Source organism: Biomphalaria glabrata, chromosome 4 (assembly GCF_947242115.1).
Source record: "Biomphalaria glabrata chromosome 4, xgBioGlab47.1, whole genome shotgun sequence".
Lineage (NCBI taxonomy): Eukaryota > Metazoa > Mollusca > Gastropoda > Planorbidae > Biomphalaria > Biomphalaria glabrata.
Genome location: NC_074714.1, coordinates 27,475,543 through 27,493,565, shown reverse-complemented (window position 1 = coordinate 27,493,565; position 18,023 = coordinate 27,475,543). Strand labels below are relative to the sequence as shown.

Sequence of the window (18,023 nt, the reverse complement as noted above, 5' to 3'; positions counted from 1 at the left end):
AGGAAAAGACTTGTCACTATATCCTAAGTAAAAGACTTGTCACTATATCCTAAGGAAAAGACTTGTCACTATATCCTAAGTAAAAGACTTGTCACTATATCATAAGGAAAAGACTTGTCACTATATCCTAAGTAAAAGACTTGTCACTATATTCTAAGTAAAAGACTTGTTACTATATCCTCAGTAAAAGACTTGTCACTATATCCTAAGTAAAAGACTTGTCACTATATTCTAAGTAAAAGACTTGTTACTATATCCTAAGTAAAAGACTTGTCACTATATCCTAAGTAAAAGACTTGTCACTATATCCTAAGTAAGGAGAATACAATCGACTGCTTCGTTTATTGTAAGCAGTCTACTCGATCTTTAATAGTAATGTTCATTAGTCTACTGCTGTTGGTCCCAGTTTCTCTGTCTCTCGACGTAACGACATTCTACGAAGTGCTCTTGAAATCTGAACTAGTTGAACTCATTCATGTTGTGACTATCCATCAAATTAATAACAATAATATAGAAAATAATAATAGATGAATGGATGGATACATTGATGGATACTGGATAGACAGACAGACAGATAGATAGATAGAAAAATATGTGTGTATGCCTTGTCTATAATCTACTTGTAACAAATAAATATGTATCTAAAAATATACTTACACGTTTGAGCTATATTGAATATATCTAGTTCAGTACATCCTATAACAGTGCAAACATCAGCAATGAATGGGGGGTGAGGTGGAGGAAAAGGCAAACCCTAAAAGAAAACAAAGAGTTAGAAGGAAAGAGTTCTTGAATTCATTTCATATCTATACCTTGAGTCTAGTGGAAAACTGGTGCCATACTCATAGCTCAAGAGCCTTGACATCCGCACCAGCTACAATTATCTACCCTAGAATTTATCCACAACCGCTACCAAAATGTACCCTAGTAGATATCCGCAACAGCGACCAAAATGTACCCTAGTAGATATCCACACCAGTAACCAAAATGTACCCTATTACATATCCGCACGAGCTACCAAAATGTACCCTAGTAGATATCCACACCAGTAACCAAAATGTACCCTAGTAGATATCCGCACCAGCGACCAAAATGTACCCTAGTAGATATCCACACCAGCGACCAAAATGTACCCTAGTAGATATCCACACCAGTAACCAAAATGTATCCTATTACATATCCGCACGAGCTACCAAAATGTACCCTAGTAGATATCCACACCAGTAACCAAAATGTACCCTAGTAGATATCCACACCAGTAACCAAAATGTACCCTAGTAGATATCCGCACCAGTAACCAAAATGTACCCTAGTAGATATCCACACCAGTAACCAAAATGTATCCTAGTAGATATACACACCAGCTACCAAAATGTACCCTAGTAGATATACATACCAGTAACCAAAATGTACCCTATTACATATCCGCACGAGCTACCAAAATGTACCCTAGTAGATATACACACCAGTAACCAAAATGTACCCTATTACATATCCGCACGAGCTACCAAAATGTACCCTAGTAGATATCCACACCAGCTACCAAAATGTACCCTAGTAGATATACACACCAGCTACCAAAATGTACCCTAGTAGATATACATACCAGTAACCAAAATGTACCCTATTACATATCCGCACGAGCTACCAAAATGTACCTTAGTAGATATCCACACCAGCTACCAAAATGTACTCTAGTAGATATACACACCAGCTACCAAAATGTACCCTAGTAGATATACACACGAGTAACCAAAATGTACCCTAGTAGATATACTCACCAGTAACCAAAATGTACCCTATTACATATCCGCACGAGCTACCAAAATGTACCCTAGTAGATATACACACCAGCTACCAAAATGTACCCTATTACATATCCGCACGAGCTACCAAATTGTACCCTAGTAGATATCCGCACCAGCTACCAAAATGTATCCTAGTATATATCCACACCAGCTACCAAACCGTAAGCTATTACAGAGTCCAGACTTAAATTTACCAACAGGATTATGTGCGAACACCAAAACCAAACTCACAGATTCAACGATACCATTGACTGCTATAGCAATCAAAGTTTTGTTCATAGTGAAACTATGATGACACTATATTTTATTTTTTGTCCAGACTATTCGCTGTGCAAAGATTTCTTTAATAGTAACCAACTAATTATCTCTAAGCATGAAATTTCGTAAGAGGCAAACAGGCTAAAATTTCAGTAGAAAGGGTATTTAATGCCGGATATGTTTTTAATTTACTTTTCTTTGTTCCGTCCAAGGGATTCTAATATTATTGTACATCGTATACTCAGTAAGAAAAACATCACATTTACAAAAAAATAATGCAAATGTAAATAAAAAAGAGAATACAAATGTATAGCAGACAATATTCAAGTCAAAGAATGTTTTTTAGTGTAACTTTTCATCATAGATGTTTTGGATTAACCATTTAATTGTCTTATTTTATTTGTTTCCTGTTTGTCCCATTGTGCCTTGAGAAACGCTGAAATAATGCAGAAATATATCATTCATAGGACAGCGCTAATTATAGGTGTATAAATTATAAAATTAAACCATTTTATAACTTTTAAGAGATTTTCCGCGGCCGCCTGATTTAGCAGGAGCTCCTGGGAATCTCCTGAAATTGCAAAATATACGAAAAAGTCCTGGAAATATCCGGAAATTATTAAAAATTCATACAAATCTCCTGAAATATATAGACAAAACTGTCATTTTGAAATGTGTTTCAATATGGAAAACGCCTATTCTACGCGCGATAAAAAAACAACATTATGCAATATCCGTAATTGTGGAATCTAGTGAAAGAAGCTTCTCGCGCATCAAACTAATAAAGAATTACTTGAGGTCAACAATTCTCGTAGATAGATTGAAACATTTGGTAATTCTTGCTATTGAGCGTGATCTATGTAGGAAACATAATTCTTATAATATACTGTATGACTTCGCTACACGCAAAGCTCGTGTAGTAATTCTGTAGTAATTCTGTGCGTAGTAAAGAATTAATAAAATGCAAAGACGAATATATTTTCTAATACAAACTCTTAATTTTCACTTATTATCCGTATCCCTATCCAAACCTGGCCCCGCGAAATCCGTTTCACATTGGGCCCCACAATGGTTAAGTCCGGCCCTGCTATTTAGTGACGGGTGAATACAGGATAGATTACTTGTTCTCTTCCCATGACTTCTTGGTCACAATGGTTAAGTCCGGCCCTGCTATTTAGTGACGGTTGAATACTACTTATTCTCCCCCCCACCTCTTTTTTTTTCGCCTCTAAAATTACGTGGGGTAACTCTAGTCCGTGCGACTTGCAGAAATAAAAGAGTGATCTTTCCAAACTCTTTAAACATTAATAGAATTATATAGATAGATAGATAGATACTTAAATTACTTATGGATTCGTTACAACTTTAAGACTTGAGAAGCTCAAGGACCGGCTAGAACCTCGATTAACTCACTTCTCCCCAATTAATACCTTTTTTAAAATCGTCTTTTCTAGAGTCATGGAAACTTCCGTCCAAAATATTTCTCTAATCTTTCTCCTTTCAGAAGATGACGGATGCAGCTATTTTTCCTGACCTGTTTCTATGCTTAATTATTATTAACACTGCGACTTCTTTGACCTGACCCTCGATTCTAGAAAGAATCACAGTATCGATTCGTGACAACGCACTAGCGGATCCAGAACTTTGGAGTGTAATAGCTGTAATAGCTTTGGTCTTTAAATTTTTTTGAGGGTCTTAAGTTTGTTTTAGGGCTACAATACATACACACTACGGTCTAAGTTAGTACCCAAGGAACATTTCTGCGAAGTTTTATCAAGATTGGTCAAACGGTTTTGATTTCTATTCGTCACATACATACATACATACGCCTTACTTTCTACTTTATTAAGTAGATATATATAATCTAACCCCAAAAAAGCAGTGTTTCTCAGCCTTAAGCGAAACACACACACACACACACAAAAGCCATGTTGAGGCGCTGAAAGATCCCCAGTGAGGTCCAGGGAGAGGCCCCGACGCCAAAAGCGTTTTCTTGCTATGATTACTAAATAAAAGTAGGACCGCCCCCCCCACTCAAATGGTTTAGGTGGGAAGGGCAGTAAATGTATTCGTCCCCCCCCCCTCACCTAGTCGGCTAACGGGAACGACATAATATTGTTATAAACCTGGTGGTGGCACAAATGGGGGTAGTGGTGTGTGTGTAGTCAGCCGACGCAAATCGCCCCAGGCCAGCGCTAGACGAGCGGTCAACCGTGACGAGTTACGACGATCGGCCGAGACGAGTGTCAACAAGAGAGTTCGGGAAGGATCGCCGACGTGAACAGAGCTCAGGGGAGTCACGAGAGTTGTAGTCATCTGACCACCTAGAAACGTCGAGCGGCGTTCTGTCCGGTTCGAGAAGGCCAGTAGGGACCCTATATAAGAGCGGAGGTGACGCAGTCAAAACGGTTCAGAAAGGAGGTTCACGACAAGCGTTCAGAACACGGTCGACTACAGCACAGTTCAGCGGTGTGGTTCTGTACGGAGCATTACGACGGTTCAGTGCGGAGTACTATCAAGTACAGTTGAGACGAACGGCGTCTTGATCTTGGTCTGTGATCGAGTCCGACACAACGAGCCTAGTGTGTGAAGTCAGTCCTGAACTGTTGAACCCAGTGCAAGCCCGGAACGAGACGGAGAGGCCAGTGCAAGAGTTGATACGGCGGTACGGCTATTAACAGGAGAGATATTTGTACAGTGTACGTGCTGCCAATTGTACAGTATTGGCTGTTATTTATTCAACTATTAAAGTGTTACGTTACTTTGGAGCCCTGAGTTGTCAAGTTCTTTAAGTTGGTGGTGTATGGTGCAGTTTGCAGAGAGCCTGGATAGTGAGATTCGTAACAATATAAAGATCCGTTAAAATACCAATAACAAGTTTTTAACTATATAGATATTTAATTGATTCTGTTAACAAGCTGTGATTTCTACAAATAAATTGGACCAGCCCCCACTCGAAAGTTTATGGTGGTGCGGCGGGATTGATGCCGTCGCCACCTACCCATCCCCCCAAATCGGCAAACATACTAAAAGGGGGGCGAAATAATCTAAAACTAGGTTGAAATATAAATAATTAGTATATATTATTAACATAACTAATAAATTCGTATACAAATTGTGTGATTTCTTGACTAAAATTCGTCAGCCCGAAAGAGGGGGGGGGAAGTCGACCGAGTTGGGGGGGGGGGGGCGATCGCCCCTTCCGCTCACCCTGATCCGCCAGTGTGACAACGTAAATCTCTTAGCAAGAAAGTTGTACATATGTATTATTGAAATGTTTTTAAATGCGATCACAAGCGTTACACACCGTCGACATACTTTGTACACACAAACAGACGCCATACACACAAAAAAAGTCTATTTCATTACACACATAAAAAAAATCCACAAAACACATTCTTTTATAGACACTCGCACAATTTTCTAGATTTTTAGCGGCCCCCGAAAGGGGAAAAGACGCTATTAGTTTTGTGTGAAATGTCTGTCCGTCTGTCCGTCTGACCGTCTGTCCCTCCGTCCCGTTTAGATCTCGTAAACTAGAAAAGATATTGAAAATCCGACATCACAATATTTTAAACCATTCAAAGTTCTGATGCAACGGCTACTTTTTTTTTCCTGATAGCGAAAAATCTAATTTTTAAAATCAGTTATGCAAGAATTTTTTAAAGAGAAAAAGCTAATTAGTATGCATTATAAGTTAGACCTAATTTAAAACGAATATTAATCTTATAAATTTCATTTTCCTACACCTTTTTTATATTGTGGAATTTTTTTTAAAATTTTTTTGTTGAGAATTTGAATAAGAGATTGAGCCTTTTCAAAAAATTAGATCAATTATAAGACAGCAGTCAGGCCAGGGGAGGCGCGGTGGCTGAGCGGTAAAGCGCTTGGCTTCCGAACCTGGGGTCCCGTGTTCGAATCCTGGTGAAGACTGGGATTTTTAACTTTTGGAATCTTTGGGCGCCTCTGAGTCCACTCAGCTCTAATGGGTACCTGACATTAGTTGGGGAAAAGTAAAGGCGGTTGGTCGTTGTGCTGGCTACATGACACACTCGTTAACCGTAGGCCACAAAAACAGATGAACTTTACGTCATCTGCCCTATAGACCACAAGGTCTGAAAGTGGAACTAGTTAGGCCAGGTTCACATCTAACTTTACATTCACTTTCACCTATCCTTTGATGTGGTGGACTGTTGGGGCACTACACAAGATCTGTTAACCTTCTTTCTCCATTCTTATCTCTCATTTGTCTTTGATATAATTTCATTCGGATGTTCTTTCTGAAAATATTGAAGCCTGCCTGGGTGGACCACTTCGGGGGCCGATTTTGAGTTTGTGTTTCCACACAAACTGTCTTTTGTAACCTTGTTTAATTCTAGATTCATGTAGACCTAGATCTAGTTCTTATTATCAGATTCTACAGACTTTACATTTGATACATTTGTGGTCTATTGTATTAGCAGTACACACAGACTTTATCCCAGGCTTTTTGTGTTTTATTTTAATAAACGGGCGACATTCCAAAACATAATTTGTAGCCCATACAACTGTTACAATACAATGTTACGAACCGCGCTCTCTTTCCGTCCCTCACTCTCTTCCCTATCTGGAACCCCCATTTTTTGTTAAACTGTGCATCGTAATTTCTCCGAAATGGACTTTTGACTTGATTTGAAAAGACCCGCTTCATAGTGCACCCCGAGACATACACTTACTTTGGGCCCGTGAATTTTAGTGTCACTTTTGACATATTTGCTCCACCTCCTCCGCCCACAACAAAAAAGTTAGTCCCTCGTACACTCTATGACTGTTCTTGTCAATTCAATCTATAATAGAATTGATGACCTCCCCCGCCCACACACACAGTGACTTACATATAATAACGCACACAACCGCTTCACCCTTGGGACCCATTTTATTACAATGACAAATTTTAACTTTGAAGCATCCTCCGATTGATCTACACTATTCAGCAAGTTTCCGTTCAGCTTTTGAATTCTGTATATAGCACCTTTGGTTAGTTTTCCTTTTGTTTTCATACTTTAATCTTAAAGCAAGAAATGTTCGGTATTAGACACTCCAAATATTTCTTTATAGCCTACGTTTCAGGTTAAGAGAAAAAAAATGCATTATCCGAAGGCCCCAATTAAATGCTACATTCCTCTTCCCAACTCTACATTTATTTTGGTATTGTGTTCTCTAAATCAAAAGAAATATCAATTTGGTTTTATTCATTGTAATCGTTTTCTTTGAACCCCTTTATAATGTACCGAAATGACAATAGCTATCTTGAGCTATCTTTTTGATGCTATTAGGATTGGTTTTTATTTTATTTAGTCAGCGTCTAAAGGGAAGCGGAAGTGGCGTAAGGCAATTTAAAACATTATTTCTTAGGGAAAAAAAATATACAGGAAGTCCTATTTTGTGCTACTTCTATTTATAGTTTATAGATGGAAAGCAGCCTTGTGGGGAAATCCCGTCAATAAAATGCAAAGGTTCGAAAGAAAGTTTGAGATTTTTTGCTATTTGTGTTGGTCAGGTTGCGAAACTGTCAAAACCAATTCAAAGAAGAGTCTAGGAGGTAAAAGAAACATGTTTCATGCGAATCAGTACGACAGTTTCAGAAATCTATTCAACAATGAGTCAGTGGTAACTTGCAAATATATAGTAGATTAATTTTCTCCACACACACACACACGTCTTCATAAAGATATTAATAGTATCGCACCGAAAAAATAGTGATTTCATTTTCTTTCAAGAATTTTGTAGAAATAAACACGCATTCACGCAGCCTTTTCCTATTTTAGGGGAAAAGAAAGAAATTTTGCTTAACAAGGTTACAAAACAGTTTGTGAGGAAACACAAACTTAAAATCGGCCCCCGAAGGCCGAAGTGGTCCACCCAGGCAGGTAAAAAGGTAGGTTTCAATATTTTCAGAAAGAATATCAAAATGAAATTCTATCAAAGGCAAATGACAGAGAAGATTGGAGAAAGAAGGTTGACAGATCTTATATGGTGCCCCAACGGTCCAGCAGACCTAGGGATAGGTTAAAGTGAAAGTGAAGTTAGATGTGAACCTGGCCTAACTAATGTCATATAATCATTATCAAACCCTATTGAAGACAGGCAAAGAAGACGAAAGAAAATTCAATTAGAACGTTGGCGGAAAACAGTTTTGTCTGCATGAGAGGCTTAAAAATATGTAGGTCACAAGTGGGTTTGAGTAGCCATGTGAAACACTGGACTCATCCTTTATCTTCGGAATCGAAGCCATTGTCTTTAAAAGAAATAAGGATTATTATTCCTATAATGGATTTATAATGAGAATATTTTATTCTGACAAGTGGAGTAGTTGTATTATTAATAAATATATGTGGGTACAGGTTGACAGTTGTCATGGTCTTAGAAAGTTTAAACCAATATGCGTATAACAGAACAGTAATTGTTCAGAATGACCATATACTTCTCGAAAATATATTTCAAAAATCACTAAATTCTGCTCAAAGACGGAGTATTCTGGTTTGGTATGTTAAAGAAGAAATATTGTTCATAACAAACACTTTACGTAGAGAGCCATCAGAGGAATAGAGTAATATTGATCTAGACATTTGGAAATAAAAATCTACACTTTAAGTCTAGAAATTGAAATTATAGACCTTGATCTAGTCTAAATCATGGCTTCCTGGTCGTGCGGTTTGCGCGCTGGACTGTCGTTTGGATTTATTGATGGTGCCCTAGGTTAAACCCCTGCCCGCTCTCATCCCCCGTCGTCCTGAGGGAGGTCTTCATCTCTGAAGGAACATCCGAAACTTGTAAAACAACAAACATTCTAAACTAGACCTAGAAATTATAGATGTAGAACAGTGGTTCCCAAACTTTTTTGTCTCGTATATCCCTTGCCATGTTTTCTGGTTTTCCGTAGACCCCCCTGCTTAAGTTATATTGAATTTTTGAAAATTCATTAATTTCAAATTACACATTTTGTTTAAAATATCTAACCAGTAACACGAGGAGTGAAAAGGTAATTTAAAACTCCATTTTAAGTTGAATCTATTTTTAATAAATTGATTCACAAAATTCAAATATCAACCCATTATTTAATAGTTAACACGTACAGCATACAATTGGAAACATTTGTTTCTAAAGGCTTGCAAGCTCACCATCCGTTACTACGGAGATTATTTTTTTTTTCAGATATGGATTTGTTGTTTTATAAAGTAGTTCTTCAAAACATTAAAGATTAATGTGTCTAAAGTATTATGTTAAAAGTTTTCACAAAGAGCAGTTTTTCGTGGATTTCTTGAGCTATGATAATTTGGATTAAAAACTCATTACCAGACAAGGTTGATTCCGCCAGCTTTATAGAGAAATATGTTGATTGCAGAAATATTTCGTTTGCAAAGACTTACATAAGAAGAAAGAAATATTTGACTTTATTCCAACAGAGATAAAAAAATTAGTGAACTCTTCTACAAATCCATCGCCTTAACAACCAAAGAGTCAGAGTTTGCATGGATGGTTCTCAGAAAGCCACCACAAACGGAGGAGCTGAAATACTCATAAGGGCCAAATGGAGAAAAAATAATTCAAAAATTAAGTTCATTGTAACTAATGAGCTCTATGACCACCACAGAGAAGAAATATGAGCACTGGATCTAACAGCTACTATGCTAGCCAATCAGCCAAGTTCACCAAACAGTTAAATTTATTTCGTGACTAATATAAAAATAGTTCTTCAAGGCTTGATAAACTCTGATGCTTCCTAAATAAAACAACTCATGACGCCTGGACTGACGTTCGGTTGTCAACTTGCCTGCTCGCATCTCCCGTCGGGAGATTTGGGATTGGATGTAATTATCCACATAATCTGAAGGAACATCCAAAAGATTTTGTACAAAACATATTATGTGACCTTGTAAAGCACAACAACAGCAAGAACACTGTTCTCCAATGTTGAAATGGAAGAAAATAGAAGGTTGACACACTTGCCAAATGTGAGAAAACAAATACACACTTGAACATAGCACTCTATCAGGAAGAAATGAAGAAACTAATAGTAAATTGTAAAAACAATAAATGGACAAGCTCTCATTCGATATACAAGAAAGATGAAACCTATTATAAACTATCCCATAGGACCACCTATAATTGTTCACATCAGAACCGTACATATTATAATGAGAAAATATATGTTCCAGAAGCTTAAAATTAGGACCATTAAAATTAGCCCTTTTGGAGTGTCACCAGAGAATGCCGACCATGTCTTTAAAATTGCATTCTTCATCAAGAGTCCCAAAACAAGATACCGGCCATAAAACCCAAACATGCAATTCTTTTAATGATATAAGTTTGTGTAAGAGTTTTTGCAATTTCTTCAACGGCTGGTAAAAATCAATATCGTGTGAGGTTTTCAGTATTTTACTATAATCTTCATCTTCTCAATATCAGGTCAAAGACAGATTTTGTCGGTGTATTCTGAACTTTATCTTTGAGTGTTTGAAAGTTTTGCAAACTTTTATCTTTTTATCAGGGTGGCATCATCTCAAATTATCCAGCTTAATTGGTTTCATAACATCATTAAAAAATGGCACATTAACACTGGCTTTTTTGACAAGGAAGTAATGAAGTTCAATTTTAAATACTTAACGCTATACAGTCTACATTTCTATTTGTAAAATTTATAACTAGACAAAACTACACTATTTAAATATAGTTATCAAATTAAATTAAACAATATTTAATTTAATCATCAGGATAAAAATTTTAAGGATTTCGTACAAATCATAAATGTGTGGATGAAAAAATTTCAATTGTCAAAATTAAAGTCACGACATGCTGAATTGAGATTCTTTATCGTAGACCCCCGAGCACATCTCATAGACCCCGAATTCCCATTTTTAAGGATTTGATTTGATTTGATTTTGATTTTAGGCACATCGGCACAATTTAGGCCATGTCGTGCCTGCAGTCCCTTAAGGACTACTCTCTCTCTCTACATAACAAGGGCTAAATTCTATACAGTTAAATCATTAAAATCAAGCTCAGGGTGACTGACAGAATGCTGCCCTTGGGTATACCCATTTCCTGGTCATAAGTGTCAGAAGCGGAGTTGCCCACTCGAACCTGAAATTTTCGGTCCTTCAGGAATTCCCCACGAAGCGGGGAAGGTGTCCCTTAAGCCTCATTAGCTCCAGGTCACATAGAATGCCATGTTTTCAGGTTGTGTCATAGGCCTTTTCTATATCGAAGAATACAGCTACTAGATGTTCTCTTCTGAGTAATGCATTTCTAATATAAGCTTCCAGCCTTACCAGGTGGTCAGTTGTTATCCGCCCCTGCCGGAATCCGCACTGGTAGTTTGAGATCACTTTATTTCTCTCCAGGTACCAGACCAGCCTTCTGTTAATCATTCTTTCCATGGTTTTGCAGATGCAGCTTGTTAGTGCTATTGGTCGATAGTTAGCTGGGTCAGAGCCGTCTCTTCCCGGTTTAGGTATCGGTATAACTGTGGCTTTCCTCCAGCTGTTTGGGAAAGCGCCTGTTTGCCACACACAGTTATAGACCCCTAGCAGGACTGCCGATGAGGGTTCGGGAAGGTGCTTGAGGAACTGGTAATGGATTTCGTCTTCTCCAGGCGCTGTGTCATGTGACTAGTCCAGCGAGTCCCTCAGTTCCTCAAGCGAGAACGGTTTGTTAGAGTCTTCATTGTTCTCTGACCTGAAATCAATGGGGTGTCTTTCCTCCCTGGTTTTGACATTTTGACGTGTAGTGTGCAGTGGATGACTTTTCTGCTATTGAGGATGCAAGACAGTCAGCTATTTCTCTGGGGGACGCGACAGTTCGTCCTTAGTTTTTTTAAATGCCCTATTGCATTTGATTCTTTCCCTTTCATTCGTCTTACTGTCTTCCAAACCGCTCTAGCAGACGTTTTGGCATCCAGACTGCCGACAAAACTTCTCCAGGAATTCCTTTTGGCTGACTGTATGGTTTGTCTAGCCTTTGCTCTAGCTATCCTGAATAGCTTTAGGTTTTCCTGGGAAGGATTCTTTATAAATGCATAAAGTCGTTTTTTCCTATCGCCAATAGCACTTTTGCAAGCTGTATCAAACCATGGTTTGCTAGGCCGTTTTGGATTTGCGGAGGTTAGGGGGACAACTTTCCTGGCTATACTAAGTAGCTTGCTAGCAAAGGTATCAGCTGGGTTCTGTTCATCGAGGATATTTTCTGTGATATCCTCGGAGCATCTTTTTTGGAATTATTCCCAATAGGCCTTGTTCAGTTTCCACCGCTGAGGTCGTCCAAATGAGGGGAGATTGTTAGTAATGATGATTGGGAAGTGATCACTTCCCCATAGATCATTGCTAACTGACCATTTAAAGTCGTCCAGAAGTCCAGGGACGCATACGGTGAGGTCAATGTACGTGAGAGATCCAGTTCCTGGGTGCAAGTAGGTCGGTGATGCATCATTAAGTATGTATAAATCATGTTGGAGGAAGATATCCTCCAGTATACGATCTCTTGTGTCAGTATTGTTGGATCCCCAAATAGTGTTATGGGCATTGAAATCCCCAAGGATTATATAGGGCCGAGGGAGTTGTTTCAATAGGTACTCCATGTCTGTTGGGTTTAATGTAGTGCCTGATGGTAGGTACAGACTGCAGCAAGTGATAACCTTGTGTAGGATTATCCTAGCTGCTACGGCCTGTAGTGTAGTCTGTAGTTCTACCCTCTCATGGGGGATGTTGTCCTTCACAAGGATACAGACTCCACCTGATGCTATTTCTGCATCCTCAACATTCCTGCAGTAATCACTGTAGCTTCGGAAACTGATGCTATCCTTCAGAAATGTTTACTGTAAGCAGTTAGCTACAGAAGTCTCAGAGTCCATCAGTTACTGCATTTCCTCGTAATTGGCCTTGAGGCCTCTACAATTCCACTGTACAATTCTGGAATCCATGGCTTATTCTAAATGACCTACTTGGAGCTATTAGGCCTTGAGAGGGGTTTCCTTTTATTCCAGTGACCTTAGTGTTTTTCCACTTGGATTTGGGTGGAGATGAGGACACCCCCTCTTGGGGGGGGGGAGTCTTTCTCTCTGAAGAGAGTGGGGTCCCTCTGGCTAGAGCGGAGGCTATTTCCTCCTCCCTCACCTCGGGCATCCTTTCCGTTTTGAGTTCTCCCCTTAGGGAGTTGGTCAACCTCTAATTCAGTAGAGGTTGGGGTGTCTGGCTGGGTTCTCTGAGGAGAACCTGTGTCAGACATAATGTCTCCGGGTTCTCCCGGAGTTCGGTTTTGACATGCTGTTCAGTCTCCTTGCTCTCATCAGCGAGCACAGAGAACCTATTCTTTAGCATGACAACGAGGCTTTCTTGTCTCTTCGGAGGTGTGTTCTTTGGCGGTGTTTTCTTCTGAGTTAGAGGAGGAGCAGGGGGTGGTGGAGTCAATGTGTGCGTCTGTGTGGCTATGGATCTTCCTATCTTAGCCGCAGCCTGGGCGTAGGTCTTTGTCAAGCCGAATTGGCCCTTGGGTAGGGCCAATACAGCCGATTTCGCCTGGCTGAAGGTGCATGCATCCATTTCTTGCCTTGTACTCCTGCACGGCAACCTCCTGTTTCCACACAGGGCAGTCCTTGGAGTAGGCTGAGTGGCCAGCGTGACAGTTCGGGCATTTGAACTGGGCTGTGCAGCCCTTGTCCTCATGGCCCTCTCCAGCACATCTTGCACACACAGTGTTCCTCTTGCAAACTGCCGCGCCGTGTCCATAACCCTGGCACTTGAAGCACATCATGGGGTTAGGTATGTAGGGCCTCACTGTAACTCGTAGGTATCCTGCCTTCACATACTCTGGCGGTGTCCTAGTTCTGAATGTGAGGATAATAGTGGCGGTCTTGACCTTCTCCCCATCCCTGCGCCTGGTAATGCGCCGGGCATGGATGACTCCTTCAATACCCTCCACTATTTCCTCCTTGGAACATTCCAGTAGGTCCCTAGAGCTGATTACACCTCTGCTGGTGTTCAGACTCTTGTGTGATATGACTTCCACTTGGAGATCACAGAGTCTTCTGCATCTTAAAAGCCCATCAGAGTGTATCTTGCTATCTACTTCTACAAGAAGTTTCATCGACTTGTGTAGCTTAGACACACTCTTGGGCTCTCCCACTACTGACTTGAGTCCCTTATAGATAAGAAAAGGGCTCAACTTTATCAGGCTTTTCCCCTCCTCTGTGCACCTGAGCACCAGAAATGATGGCCAGGTAGCACAGCTTTTTGAGGCCTCCTCTTTTTTATCATCAGTTTGACGTTTCTTGCCCAGACATAGGTCTGGGGCAAGTAGTTTTTTGGTACTTTTTTATCCATATGGGTTTAATATTAGTTCGGCACCTGTGCTCCCCACCCGCCATCGAGTCCAACAAAGGAAAGGGCCATTCGGATGTCCAGAATGAGCCCGCCAGGGCTACACAGGTGCTATACTCAGTCAGCTGCTGCATCGGACGTGTGTCCGATACAGTAGGTCGAGGGCCTATGCTGGTAGCTCGGCATGACCAGCCGGTTGACCCAGAGCGGGCCGTCTGGGCCTCAGGTCTAGGGGAACTTGAGCCAAAGTATTGTGTTGCGGTGGTCCATCCTCACATAGTCACCCACTCAAACACCAGGATCTCTTTACTTGCATAACTAATTGTATAAATTAAACGGTTTCCTTTTTGAAAGCCAAAAGTAGCCGTTGCACCTAAACTTTTCAAGCTGCATCGCATGGTGAAAAAAATATGTTTTATTTCTTTTCTAGTTTTCGAGATCTGTGACAAACGGACATTTTGCACAAACCTAATAGCGGCTTTTACCCTTACGGGGGCCGCTAAAAATTTAATTGTGCAAAAACAATATTTTAAAAAAGCATATAAAAATAAAACAAAAGTTATGGTGCGATTAGAGATTTGAACCATTGAACTTCTGTTGTAAAAAGCCAATCAGGTGTTATTAGGAATAGTGGTTGGGGCGAAATCACAAATAAAAAGTCTTTATCTGTTAACTTAAAAAGCTGCGGTTTCGATAATGAAAGGTGCTTAGTTTCTATAGGCATACGGAAAGTAGTAACTGGTGAAACTGTCCTATATTTTTGGTCCACGCCAAGTGATATGTCAATCAGTACATGAAGGAATCAACCAGGACTTATTGCGCTTTTACTTTAGATTAGTCTAAATATTATATTTACCAGTGAGTCCACCAATTCTTTGACCCATGAAGGTGTTGAGATATAGATTGAGCAGTACTGAGCAGAAATTTCAGATCCAACTTGAAATTCTTTAATGTTATTTCGATAGCCCAATGAATCTAAACATTGTTGATAATTTCCTGCCCACGTCAGCGCACCAGTTAGAATACCTGCTCTTTGTTTCCCCGTTGCATCATACACTAGAAAAGGAAATCAAATATTTCAATCATTTTGTTTTGTATGTTTATTTTTTGTTAGTATTAACAGTCATAATAATATCAGACATGTGTTTAACCAATATTGCCTCACAACTAGACATGTGTCAACCAATATTGCCTCACAACTAGACATGTGTCAACCAATATTGCCTCACAACTAGACATGTGTCAACCAATATTGCCTCACAACTAGACATGTGTCAACCAATATTGCCTCACAACTAGACATGTGTCAACCAATATTGCCTCACAACTAGACATGTGTCAACCAATATTACCTCACAACTAGACATGTGTCAACCAATATTACCTCACAACTAGACATGTGTCAACCAATATTACCTCACAACTAGACATAAATGTGTGAAACTCCTCCCATGAGCATGTACAAGTGATGGCTTGGAACTCATGCTACGAGACAGTAACGTCCAACCGATATAACCTGTACAAGATGGCTTGCAATTCATGCTACGAGACAGTAACGTCCAACCGATATAACCTGTACAAGATGGCTTGCAACTCATGCTACGAGACAGTAACGTCCAACCGATATAACCTTGCAGTATTGGCACTTCTGAGTTTCATAGTATTTCTTTTTTGCTTTGCTAGCTTTTTTTTTTGCTAACAAAATGTTCAACCCTAATCTCAAATATGCGAATCGCTTTCATTGCAAACCACATTTCTATTATCAGACACTTGGATTTAAAAAATCTACAGAATATGGTATGAAATAGTGTAAATTTACCAAGTGTATGTTTCTAGAGTTTATTACCAAGGACTTAGAGCATTTAAAATGAGAAGAAATAAAGCGCTCCAATTTTGATTTCTTATGTGACCAACGAGGAAGCTTCGGCACGTGTATTGGTATTTAGCCCCCTTTGTGACAGTTTGAGAATTTCTCTGCACACGTCATGAAACCAAATAGTTATGAAGTAGTAGTAATTAATTATTTTAGTTTTATAATGAGATTCTGTAGCTCATTGTATGATAAGTCATGTGTAGATAATTAAAGCATTCGCTGAAGTTACACTGCTCTGGTCTCTACAGCTTGGCCAATTTTCCCTATATCTTTTTGGCTACTGAATACAAGTCCTTGGTGCTGTTCTGAAGTCCTTGGTGCTGTTCTGAAGTCCTTGGTGCTGTTCTGAAGTCCTTGGTGCTGTTCTGAAGTCCTTGGTGCTGTTCTGAAGTCCTTGGTGCTGTTCTGAAGTCCTTGGTGCTGTTCTGAAGTCCTTGGTGCTGTTCTGAAGGCTACTGAATACAGGTCCTTGGTGCTGTTCTGAAGTCCTTGGTGCTGTTCTGAAGTCCTTGGTGCTGTTCTGAAGTCCTTGGTGCTGTTCTGAAGTCCTTGGTGCTGTTCTGAAGTCCTTGGTGCTGTTCTGAAGTCCTTGGTGCTGTTCTGAAGTCCTTGGTGCTGTTCTGAAGTCCTTGGTGCTGTTCTGAAGTCCTTGGTGCTGTTCTGAAGTCCTTGGTGCTGTTCTGAAGGCTACTGAATACAGGTCCTTGGTGCTGTTCTGAAGTCCTTGGTGCTGTTCTGAAGGCTACTGAATACAGGTCCTTGGTGCTGTTCTGAAGTCCTTGGTGCTGTTCTGAAGGCTACTGAATACAGGTCCTTGGTGCTGTTCTGAAGGCTACTTCTTTTGCCAGCGCTTCAGTGTAGTTCCGCCTGTCTGTTCTGATGCTACGCTTGACATTCCTGTTTCAGCATATTCTTTTTGTGCTTTTCCTTTTACTGCTCTTGTTTTACTGTTCACGACTGCTTTCTTCTCTCTTCTTTTCTTGATCTTCTGACGAGTTTCTGCTGAAATCCACTTCTTGGAAATGGTTTGACAGGGTGACCTTGAACTTTTCCTGTTTTGTGCAGTCTTTCAATCCAATGGTATTTTAGTGTTGGCTTTGGCAAACTTTTCTTAAGCTTCAGTATTCAGCTGTAATATGTTACGTCTGGCCTATCTACATTCTAAAATGTAGTATCAGATATGTCTGGCCTATCTACATTCTAAAATGTAGTATCAGATATGTCTGGCCTATCTACATTCTAAAATGTAGTATCAGATATGTCTGGCCTATCTACATTCTAAAATGTAGTATCAGATATGTCTGGCTTTCCACATTCTAAAATGTAGTGTCAGATATGTCTGGCCTATCTACATTCTAAAATGTAGTATCAGATATGTATGGCTTATTTACATTCTAAAATCGGGTATCATATATGTCTGGCCTATCTACATTCTAAAATGTAGTGTCAGTTATGTCTTGCCTATCTACATTCTAAAATGTAGTATCAGATATGTCTGGCTTTCCACATTTTAAATGTAGTATCAGATTTGTATGGTCTATCTACATTCTAAATGTAGTATCTGATATGTCTGGCCTTTCTTCATTCAAAAATGTAGTATCAGATATAATTATTGTCTATCTACATTCTAAAATGTAGCATTAGATATGTCTGGCTTTGCACATTCTAAAATGTACTATCAGATATGTTTAGCCTATGTACATTCTAAAATGTAGTATCAGATATGTCTGG

At 39.5% G+C, this 18,023-nt stretch overlaps 1 protein-coding gene across 4 annotated transcripts in view; it reads right to left on the bottom strand.

The window, feature by feature from the left end:
• Positions 1–18,023, bottom strand: part of LOC106079467 (uncharacterized) — a 176,073-nt gene that overhangs the window by 145,766 nt on the left and 12,284 nt on the right. For all 4 annotated transcript variants that reach the window (XM_056025484.1, XM_056025482.1, XM_056025481.1 and 1 more), the window contains 2 exons: positions 15,276–15,475; positions 658–754 (listed from right to left, as the gene is read on the bottom strand). In XM_056025484.1, the coding sequence (XP_055881459.1) occupies positions 658–754; positions 15,276–15,475 (297 nt within the window). The remainder of the gene's footprint in view (positions 1–657; positions 755–15,275; positions 15,476–18,023) is intronic.